General features: G+C 36.9%; 1 protein-coding gene across 1 annotated transcript in view; it reads right to left on the bottom strand.

Annotated features, from left to right (window-relative positions):
• Nucleotides 1-11,583, bottom strand: part of TBC1D32 (TBC1 domain family member 32) — a 179,237-nt gene extending 167,654 nt beyond the window's left edge. The window contains exons 1-3 of the mRNA XM_068551463.1: nt 11,439-11,583; nt 11,105-11,262; nt 2,394-2,555 (exon numbers count right to left, since the gene is read on the bottom strand). Of these exons, the coding sequence (XP_068407564.1) occupies nt 2,394-2,555; nt 11,105-11,259 (317 nt within the window). The 5' untranslated portion in view covers nt 11,260-11,262; nt 11,439-11,583. The remainder of the gene's footprint in view (nt 1-2,393; nt 2,556-11,104; nt 11,263-11,438) is intronic.
• Nucleotides 11,584-12,008: the final 425 nt, after the last annotated feature.

Below are 12,008 nucleotides of genomic sequence, written 5' to 3'. Positions count from 1 at the left end.
AGGAAAACTATAAAACTCTATTGAAAGAAATCAAAGAGCTAAATAAATAGAGAGACAGTCCATGTTCAAGGATTAAGAAGACTCAATTCTTTTCAACTTGATCTACAGATTCAACACAATCCAAATCAAAATCCCAGGAAGCTATTTTGTAGATATCAACAAAATTATTCTAAAGTTTATATGAAGAGACAAAAAACCCAGAATACCCAGCACACTACTGCAGGAGAAGAACAAAGTTAGAGGACTGACACTACCCAACTTCAAGACTTACTATAAACCTACAGTAATCAAGACAGTGTGGTATCGGCCAAAGAAAAGACAAATAGATCTGTGGAACAGAATAGAGAGCCCAGAAATACCCTTAAGTATAGTCAACTGATCTTTGACAAAGAAGCAAAGGCAATATAATGGAACAAAGATAGTGTTTTCAACAAATGGTGCTGGAACAACTGGACATCCACATGCAAAAAGAATGAATCTATATATGTACCTTATACCTGCACAAAAATTAACTCAGACTGGATCACAGACCTTAATATAAAATGCAAAACTATATACCGCCTAGAAAATAACATAGGAGAAAATGTAGACGACCTTGGATTGGGCATGATTTTTTAGATATAACACGTAAGATACTTCATTAAAATTAAAAATTTCTGATCTGCAAAAGACACTGTTAAGAGAATGAAAAGACAAGCCACAGACTAGGAGAAAATATTTGCAAAAGACATACCTGACAAAGGACTGTTATCCAAAACATACAAAAACTCTTAAAACTCAACAATAAGAAAACAACTTGATTAAAAAATGACCCAAAGGTCTTAACAGATAACCTCACCAAAGAAGATAAACAGATGACAAATAAGCATATGAAAAGATGCTCCACATCATGTGTCATTAGGGAAATGCAAACTAAAACAACAACAACATACCACTACACACCTATTAGAATAGCCAAAATCTGGAACACTGACAACATCAAATGTTGACAAGTAAGTGGAACAAGAACTTTCATATATTGTTGATGAGAATGCAAAATGGTACAGCCACTTTGGAAGACAATTGGGCAATTTCTTACAAAACTAAACACAATCTTACAATGTGACCCAGTCAATCAGGATCCTAAAAACCCGCACACGATGTTTATAGCAGCTTTATTCATAACTGCCAAAGTTGGAAGCAAGCAAGATGTCTGATACATCCAAACAATCGAATTTATTCAGTGCTAGAAAGAAACGAACTATCAAGCCGTGAAAAGTTTCCATGGAAGAAACTTAAATGTTTTTTTAATTGAAGTATAGTCGATTTACAATGTTTCAGGTGTACAACAAAGTGATTCAGTTATACATATATATGTACATATATATATATTCTTTTTCAGATTCTTTTCCACTATAGATTACAAGACATTGAATATAATTCCCTGTGCTACTTAAATGCATTTTATTAAGTAAAAGAACCCAATCTGAAATGCTATATACTGTATGGTATGTATGACATATGTCATACTGTATGACATACTGGAAAAGGCAAAACTATGGAGACAGTAAAAAGATCAGTGATTGCCAGGGGTAGGGAGGGGGAAGGATGAATAGGCAGAGCACAGAGGATTTTAGGGCAGTGAAACTACTCTATATGATATTATAATGGTGAAAACATGTCATTATAAATTTGTCCAAAACCACAGAATGCACAATGCCAAGAGTAAGCTATAATGTAAACTATGGACTGTGGGTAATAAAGATGTGTCAGTGTAGGTTCCTTAATTGAAACAAATGTCCCATAAGCTGTGTAGTGCGGCCCCTTCCAAAAAAAAAAAAAAAAGATTTGTACCACTCTGGTGCGGAATGTTGATAATGGGGAAGTCTACATATGTGTAGTAGCAGGAGGTGTATGGGAAATCTCTGTACCTTCTGCTCAGTTTTGCTGTGAGCCAAACATTGCTCTAAAAATAAAGTCTATTTTAAAAAAGTGAAAAGTGAAGGAATAAGTGACACAAATATTTAGGGAAAGGACATTCTACGTAGCAGAAGCAACATCAATACAAATAGCCCTGAGGGAGGGCTTTGCTTGGCTTGTTTGAGAAAAAACAAGACCAGTGTGGCTGGAGCAGTGGAAGAGGGAAAATAATAAGAAATCAGGTAGGAGAGGGAGGAGAAGGCCCATGGTGGGCCTTGTGGGCTACAGAAGAGACTCTGGATTTTATTTTGAATGAGATGAGAAGCCTTCAGAGAGTGTTGCGTGGAAGAGCGGCATGATCTGAATCATTGGTTTAAAGAATCATCCTGGCTGCTATGAGGTGAAAAGACTGTAGGAGACATGGGTTAAGAGTGCTTTCAAGGAACGCTGTTGAGAGAAAAATTACTTTAACATATTACTGTGGGCATACTCACTCTTTAGATTCCTGAGTTCTTTTAGTAACATGCTGTACAACTGTGTCATGGCCAAATTCCTCACCCTGATTCTGATCAGATGTCCATTTTTCTATTTCATCTTCAATCATAGACCCCAAAGTATTACATATATACTGTCTAAGGTACTTCACAAATTCATAGCTGAAACAAACATTTAAAAAATAAATGCAGTAAATATCATGAACTCACTTATCAACCATACCCAGAAAAAATGTTAGCACAGAGAGATTTGTAACATATAATCAGATTTCTTACCTTAAACCAGGATTAAATTAGTTATTCATCCCAAATCATATAGCTAATCTAGAATTTTGTTGTTTTTTTCTGAGACACTTGGAAAAGATCACATTTAAAGATGATGACAGTAGACAGCAAATTTCGGGACCAGCACAAACTTTAGGGGGTTAGGAGTCTTTTCACACTTCTTTTTTATGCTCATATCTTTTACGTGTGATGCTTAATGGTAGGGAAAGCAGTTGTTAAAGATTTTCACAATTGTTCAAGCTGATGAAGAAAACCACACTAGATAACAGTAATTATAAAAGAATAAATAGGAAAAGGTTAAGCTCCAATCATCAAGAGTTTTTGTACATTTGGAAATTGTGTTCATTTTGAACTGACCTAAATTCCACCTAATCAGCTTTTGTCAGACTATGTTCACAAGAAGTAGCTCAGACAATTCAATACATTGGACCTTTTTCTTCATACTGTTAGGTTGATGCTAACATTAAAATCCATTTGCAAACTCAGACAATAAGCAAATATGAGAGGGCAAGAGTTCCAAAAGTGGATAATTATTTTATGAAACATGTTTACTGAAAACAAAGAGCAACGATTATAATTAATATCACAATTTAGAAAGGTTAAAAAAGTTTTTGTGGTCTCTTAAATGACAAAGATAATTTAGGACGGGCCATTTTTGTAAATGCCACTATGTTCAAGACTTGTAGTTTGAATGTGTCACTGTATAAGAGCCTTGCATATATGCAGTACAGGAGATCAAGGAGAGCCTGAATAATTTTCTTCATATAATTATAAGTCCATCATGGTATCCAGCATATAGTCTTCCGTTTAATATTTATTAAATGATTGTATGCCCTCTAAAGAACAGCCACCTTTCACCCAGGTAGCCAAAGGATCTCATTTTCAATTTTAACTGCTTTTGATTTGAATTTCCTGCCCTGCCCATTTCTTCTCAACTCTGAACCCAATGCTGATTCCTGGAATCTCCATGGCTGCTTCAGTAATGTAAGTGGCAGGCCTGCCATAGACGATGCAGGCTCCAAAAGTCAAGTAGAGATATTTGACATGAAACCATGCAGTATTATAGAAAAAGTACAGGCTCAGAGTCAAAACGGCCTGAATGCCAGCTCCAGCTCTACTACTCTAGCTGGAGTGGCCTGGGACAAGTCTGTTTTTCCATCTGTAACTTGGAAATGATCATGTCTGCTTCATTCCACTATTTTAAATTCAGGAGGCAATAGACAAGAAACTTAATCATTATAAACAACAAAATTAAAAAGGATATTCTCTACTCCCACAGTGTCAACTTCAGACTCAACACAAACAGGTGATTCCTTTAGTTCTTTCTTCAGCCAAAAGGTCTCCCCAGAATATAGACCTATACAGGCATACCTCATTTTATTGCACTTTATTGTGCTTCACAGATATTGGGAGTTTTTAGCAAACCGAAGGTTTGTGCTAACCTTGCATCAGAGCAAGTCTATCAGCACCAACAGCATTTACTCACTTTGTGTCTGTCACATTTTGGTAATTCTCACAATATTTCAAACTTTTTCATTATTATTATATTTGTTACAGTAATCTGTGATCAGTGATCTTTGATGTTACTACTACAATTTGCTGAAGGCTCAGATGACGGTTAGCATTTTTAGCAATCAAGCATTTTTTAATTAAGGTATGTACTTTTTTATATATAATGCTATTGCACACTTAATAGATCACAGTATGGTGTAAACATAGCTTTTCTATGCACTAGGAAACCCCCCAAAAAATCATGTGACTCGCTTTATTGTAATATTTGCTTCATTACAGTGGTCTGGAACCAAACACACAATATCTCCGACGTATGCCTATATATTAACTACCTACTGGACAAGGCTACTTTATGTTTTTTTCACCATATCAATCAGCACAATCAATACCAAATTTATCATCCTACCCACCCGCTCACAAACCACGTTCTCTTCTGACATATATCTTTGTTAATGGTACCATCCTTCAATCAGATACCTGTGTATAGCCTCAAACAATCTTCTCTATTACACCTCAGATCTAATTAGTTACCAAGCTCTGTAATTCTGTAAATTCTTCCTCCACAACTTCTCTTTCCTTCCCCACTGCCATCAGATTAATGTCCACATCTCCATAACTTTAGCTAAACAATTGCAAGGGCCCTCTTAGATCATCCTATAAATCAGTGGTTCTTAAAGTATAACATGGGGCTTCCCTGGTGGCACAGTGGTTAAGAATAAGCCTACCAATGCAGAGGACACGGTTTCGAGCCCTGGTCCGGGAAGATCCCACATGCAGTGGAGTAACTAAGCCCGTGCGCCACAACTACTGAGCCTGCGCTCTAGAGCCCATGAGCCACAACTACTGAGCCCGCGTGCCAAAACAAGTGAAGCCTGCGTGCCTAGAGCCCGTGCTCCGCAACAAGAGAAGCCACCACAATAAGAAGCCGTGCACTGCAACAAACAGTAGCCCCTGCTCACCACAATTAGAGAAAGCCCTCGCGCAGCAACGAAGACCAAACACAGCCAAAAATAAATAAATTAATTTTTTTAAAAAGTATAACATGGATAAGAATCACCTGAAGGGCTTATTAAAACACAGATTGCTGGGCCCCACTCTCAGAGGTCCAATTCAGGTATACTGTGGGCCCAAGAATTTGCATTTCTAACAAGTTCCCAGGTGATGCTGATGCTGGTGCCAATGCTGCTGGTCCTAGTACCATAACTTGAGAAGCACTGATCTAGATACAGATTCTGTATTCAGATAGCTTTTAAACTAGCCTAAGTGTCTTACAACTCTGATCAGCAGATTCCTACAATGCTGTGTTAGTTGCTGGTGTACTGCAAAATGATTCAGTTACACATATACATGTATATTCTCTTCCATAATCTTTTCCATTATAGTTTATATATTATAATTTATTAGATCCATACATTTTAAATGTTGACTTTTTTGTTTAGGGTATTTCTAAACCAAATCTTTGCATATTTTATACAAAATGGTGAAAACTTACACAGCCAAGATATCATAAAGGTATCACTGCTTTCTTTGAAATGACTTTGAAAATGAAAAAGATCCAGATAACCCTTTCAGCCCAGTGTGATCTCACAGCCAGTCTCTTACTACTGGGAAAGAGAAGAGAACAGTGAATGTGGAAGAAAGTGAAGAGAGAGACGAAAAGTCCCTAAAAATAATTCTGATCGTCTTCACAATCCTGCCCAAAGCTAGTCAATCAGACACATCAGTTTTCTTCGGCATCTCTGAGATACTCAGTGAGAAATGGAAGGTGGGGCAAGCCTGAGTTATTTCCCTGAAATTGAAAGAAGAGCCTTTCTAAGGATGAATTCTACATCCCACCATCAACACCTACTATGGAATGGCAGAATTATCCTAGTCCCTTAGTTTCATCAGCCCTATCTCTGTGCCATAAATCAGGCAATTAGGAGAAACTAATATTTAACTGAGAAATATAACTTTTGTGTTTGCTTTGTTTAAAGCCCAATCTGTAAGTAACAAAAATATTTTTATAACAAAGGCAGTAAGAAAATATAATGCAAGCCCATTAACAAAATGTATTCAAGAAAGTTAAGACAATATCATTCTAAAATAAAAGACGTATTTTTAAAATCCCCACTATTTAGCATGAGATGTAAATAACAAATATGCTGGGAACATTTTTAAATCTGTTCTTTGGGAACTTAAATAACCAGACACTTTTTTTTTTTAATGACATCACTTTGACCTATGACCACAATAACATCTCCCTGAAGACCCCATTCAAAATGCTTTAAAGTTTTGGTTCATTTGCCAAGTTAAATTAACCCAAGGACCCCAAGTCTGAATCTTGCCTTAATGGGTTACTGCTCTTTTCAAATGAATCTTTTAAGAAAAAAAGATCTCTTGAGAGGTCAGGTCCTCTATCATGGGAGGACTACCAGGCTGCCTATGACCTTAGGATGCTCTACTGACTCACTGATCATTGGAAAACTCTGAGAGTCTCCAATCCCAAATCAGTGAAAATAGTCATTTCTTCAAGTGGGCCCTTCCACTCCGTGGGTAAGAGTAATCCACGTCTTCAAATTCCCATCTGATAATTCATTTTGTGTTGGTTCTTTTACCATCTGAATTCATGGCAATGCCCCAAAAAATCCTAGAAGTAAAATACACAGCAATGTGTCTGATCATTCTGCTTTACTTCTGACAAATATGAAATTTTTCACATTTACACAGGAAAATTTTATTAAGTTGAGTAAAAGAACATTCACTGTTTTCCATTCTTCTTTCTTCACCTTTATTACCTAGGAAAATTTAAGGATTTTTTTCCCATGATGAACTTCTGACATGTTCAAATGTTGATATCAAAATATACAGAGATTACTATTACAGTATAAGGACATAAAAAATCTAATACAAGTTTGTTTGAGGAAATCATCCTCTTAGCTATTTAAACAAGAACTTTTTCAATAATATACAGAAAAATTATCAGTAATGATATGTTTTAAAAAGATAACTTATTAAGTTATGAATTATAATGCTGATATTTGGAATCCCTAAAATGGATTATATTTCAGGATTATAGGATTTATTATATGATAAACTTAACTTTATATATATTAGTGTATAAAAAGCTATGTTAAAAAAAAAGAATGAGTATTTTATACTACTTACAACCTTTTAGGTCAAAGAATAAGCCTCTGAATCATGATAAACAGTTACTAAATGCATTCATTAATTATGGAAGCATACATATAATTCTTAGCGATTTCTTCTATGCAGGGATAACACTTTACATAATGGATGTTTTCTTGAAGTTACCACTTAAACATACTAGAGTTCACTAATTTAGAAAGTCACTGGTAGATTCTTCTGTTAAAAAAAAAAAAAAAATCCCAATTCAATAAATACAATTGTGCTACTTCTGTATCAAATCAAAAATATATCAGATTAGAGGGCTACAAAGAAGAGCCTCTGAATTAGAGACTGTTACAACCATTAGGGTTGCTAAGTATTTATATACTTAGCAACCCTAATGATATATATATATATATATATATATATATATATGGATGGATGTATATAGCAATTCTCATTGAAATGCAAGTATTTTCTAGCTCTGTGGTTCTCAACCCTGGCTGCATATTAGAATCACCTAGAGAGTTTTTCCAAAAATACCAAGGCCCAGTCTCTACCACTCCCCCTCTGCCAAGCCCCCCAGGAAATTTGGATTCACTTATGGTTAAAGTTCATCATCAGTGTTTTTTTAAACAAACTCCAATCAATCCTAGTGTAACCAAGACTGAAAATCAGGGCTGTTGTTTTTTTTTTTTTTTTTTTTTTTAATTTTTATTTATTTATTTTTAGCTGTGTTGGGTCTTCGTTTCTGTGCGAGGGCTTTCTCTAGTTGCGGAGAGCGGGGGCCACTCTTCATCGCGGTGCGCGGGCCTCTCACTATCGCGGGCCTCTCACTATCGCGGCCTCTCTTGTTGTGGAGCACAGGCTCCAGACGCGCAGGCTCAGTAGTTGTGGCTCACGGGCCCAGTTGCTCCGCGGCATGTGGGATCTTCCCAGACCAGGGCTCGAACCTGTGTCCCCTTCATTGGCAGGCAGATTCTCAACCACTGCGCAACCAGGGAAGCCCCGTTGTTTTTTTTTTTAAAGGAAGCCAATCTAAGTGTAAAAATTTATACAATACACAGACACATAATGAAAGCAATGTCTTCTTCCCTACCTCTCACCCCTCCTGCAAGCCTCAAATCCTAGCTGCCACTTTCAAAGAAAAGAAAGAAAGCTTGGATCTTTTAGAGAAAGTGTACAGTTTAGGGTAAAAAAAAATAAAATAAAAGAGGCTATGGAAAGCAGAGATAGGTTAGGGCAGCTGCACTGTTCTGCCCACACTATGGTTTCTCCCCAAATGACTGCATTCTTCCCCCACTTTATTATACTACCTGAAATTCCATCATTCATGGACTCAATTGTTTTAACAACCAGCTTCTTACAAAAATGCCAATAGCCTAGAGATACCAGTTTCCCCTATAAAACTATTTAATAAGATTATTTTTCTTGCTATTATACCAGGACAACATCAGGTGGATTTAAGGAACCAACGTTCTGATAGTGGAGATGGGATGACAGATAATTCTGATGTATGAAACACTTCGGGAAGCAACATATACCTAAGTGACTCAAGAACATTTAGTGTTCAAGGAGAGTTAGGTCAGTGAATAGAAAGACAAACGAAAATATGAGTACCTGGACTGACAGTTAGGATCTCATCAAACTCTGAGACTGTAAGATACTATGAAAATACCAAACACAAGCATCTCCTCCTCTTTCCTCCTTCATAAGGAGTTCCTTCCTCCTAAGACACAGATCTCAGGCTAGTGCAACTAACACATGAATTTTATTATCTATATTTTTAAGACTAAAAATTACTCAAACTACTATTAGAATTATAAATCTTACTTTTAAGACTACAAACATTTATAATTTGAATGTGTCTGGGTTTTTTTAGGTAGGCCACAAGCAGATCTCTTTATTAAATAGTAAATATTAACTATGCAATTAATCGGCAGGCCTTTTAATAAACTGTTGAAGAAGAGTTGACATTAATACAATAGTCATTACACTGCTGAAAGGAGCCAGAATGATCCAACTTGAAAAGCATTTAAATATTGACACAGCTAAAGCAATATTTATAGGCAAATGTGTAGTCTTAAATGTTTACATTAAAAAAAGAAGAAAAGCTGCAAACAAATGAGTTAAACATTCATCACAAATTTTAAAAAGTGTCCCAGGAAGGGAAAAAAGAAGAGCAGAAATTTTAAAAACCATAAAATAAATACATAATAGAAAGGAAAATCGAAGTTAATAGCTAGTTCTTTGAAAAGACTAATAAAATTAGTCTAGATAAACCTCTAGCAGAACAGATGGAGAACAAAGGAGGAAAGGCATAAATTTAAAAAAAGAATAAAAAGGGAACAATTATAGATACTGGAAATATTAAAAAAGTAATAGGATATTAACAAAAATCTTTATAGAAATAAATTTGAAAATCTAGATTAAATGGACAAATTCCCAGAATATGATCCTAGCAAAAACTCAATAATTTGAAAATTTTTAAACAAGTATTTACATGTGAAATAAAAACCAGAAATTAAACCCCAAATTTAATGCTTGATGTGGATTTGTTTGAGGTAAATTAGTATTACATGAGTATAGTAAACATTAACAACCAAAACTGAATCTGAGAAAGTTGCAATTTTTCTATATTCCTCTGTTTAAGTAACAAATCAATAGCTAACCAATAAAAGCTCGTCTCTGGTATCTCCAAAATAAAGAATATTATCATGCAATATCAGCTCTTAGTAGTGGACTTAATGAATAAACAAGAAAATCATGGAAATACAAAAGAAAGCATATGTATAACCAGAAATACTAATTAACAAAAAATTCCTTCCACACTTCTTAAAACTCCCTTGAGAATCTGGTGAAAACTGTAATGCTCCCCCCATAAAACTGCAAGTAAACACAAACTTTTGTACAGAATATTAAAGCCCTCAAGGACCCCCTGATGCCCACATATGAAGCAGGTAGGAATTCCAGATAAGAACTTCAGGGCACGCAAAAGTCAGTAAAGATAACATAACAAGAAAATTGTTAAATGTCATCTTCTGTGAGATCAAAATGAAAGGCAAACACTTAATTAAAAATATCACTACTACTAATAATAAATTGAGGCACCTGGAGGTAAACTTTTCGATGGAGGCTTAATTTAAATTACACATGACTCAAAGCAAAAGAAAAACACACGTCTCTAGGGAAACATACCCTTCAAGATTTACCTCAAATGGTACCTCTCTCATTAAACTTCCTATCTACTGCTCCCAAACCCAGAGCACTCTGTATTTCTATAGCACTTATACTCCTGACATGTATCACAGACATTTGAGTATGCACCTTAACACTCTGTGGGAACTTAAGCTATTCCACAGGAAGTTAAACTCACTTGAGTGTTCCTGTCGTGCTCAAAATGCATAATTGGTGCAGCCACTGAAAGATCAGATCAGCAAAGCAGCAGGGATCTTGGGAACTCAATGCTTTTGAGGTATAGTGACAGAAATCCCTTGGGATGATAGAATTATTCTTAAATGAACAAGAATAATTTACAACTAATGTTACTATGTTGCCCAGGAGAAAAAAAAATAATAATTAGGATATGTCGGTTGTGTCAGTAAAAACACAGAGGAAGCATAAGGTTTGGAAAATAAGTAAAGAATATAAAATAAATTCAGTATCTGAGTAAATAAAGGAAATCATGAACCTCCAACTTGGGCGCTATTTTGACAACAATCAAGTGAACATTCTTTATCCAACTACATTTTGATCTTTTCTGGATCAGCTGGTTTGTTTGCTTAAGAAATCAAAAGGAATTTTACTTGTGAAAATTTTCATCAGTTTCCTCCAGATGTAAGAGGATCTCCTCGGCGCACTCCAGGGAGGGAGCCCCTGTGATTTTCTCCTTCACGCTCTGGAACAACTGCCTCAGCATCGCCTGCAGCATCACTTCGCCCTCGCCGGAGAAATGGGCCATCCTCTGTCAGAATCAAACGCCCATGCCCATTGCTGAGCGTCCCAGCAAACGCCGCGCCCTGCGCACGCGCGTCCCCACCCAGCCCCCACCGGCGCACAGCGCCGTTCCCCGGGAGACCGCGGCAGGCGCTTAGGGGCGGGCCCTCTGCTGCCAGCGCGTCGTTCAGAAAAACAAGTTACCTTCGTTGGGGAAACAGGAATCCTCGAGGTCCCGCCTTTGGAACTCGTCGCTGCCGTCCTTCCGGGCCAAGAGGATTCAAGCTGCACCGACTAAGAGCAAAAAAGAGATCCCAAAGCCTCTGCGGGTGGACTTGACGGCGGGACGTCAGCGATACGCGTGACGTTTGCACGTTGACGTGGCTTTTCAGGTGGGAGGGAGTGCCGCTTGACAGCCTGCCTGGGCTCCTAGAGGAAGTTTCAGGTGCGCTCGCTGAAAGGGTTGTAGGTGGGAGGAAAAAAAGAGTAGGAGGAGAAGGTGGGTCAATAAAAGAAAGATAATAGAAGTGAAACTGAAAGCAGCTTGAAAAGTTTTAATTGAGTGAATGGTATTGAAGTGTTGCAATGCTCTTTCCTTCAAACAGCCAACACCTATTGACTCCTACCCTTTACCAAGCACCCTGCTAGGAACTGAAAAGAAGAGGACGCTCTCATATTCTAACAAACAAGAAGTCAACGATTGCAACACAGTGCAATTAAGTGTTAATGATAGAGAAATGCGCCAGGTAGGTGCTGTGGAAACCTAGAATCACG

Source organism: Eschrichtius robustus, chromosome 9, assembly GCF_028021215.1.
Source record: "Eschrichtius robustus isolate mEscRob2 chromosome 9, mEscRob2.pri, whole genome shotgun sequence".
NCBI lineage: Eukaryota > Metazoa > Chordata > Mammalia > Artiodactyla > Eschrichtiidae > Eschrichtius > Eschrichtius robustus.
This window is presented reverse-complemented; position numbering and strand designations above follow the sequence as displayed.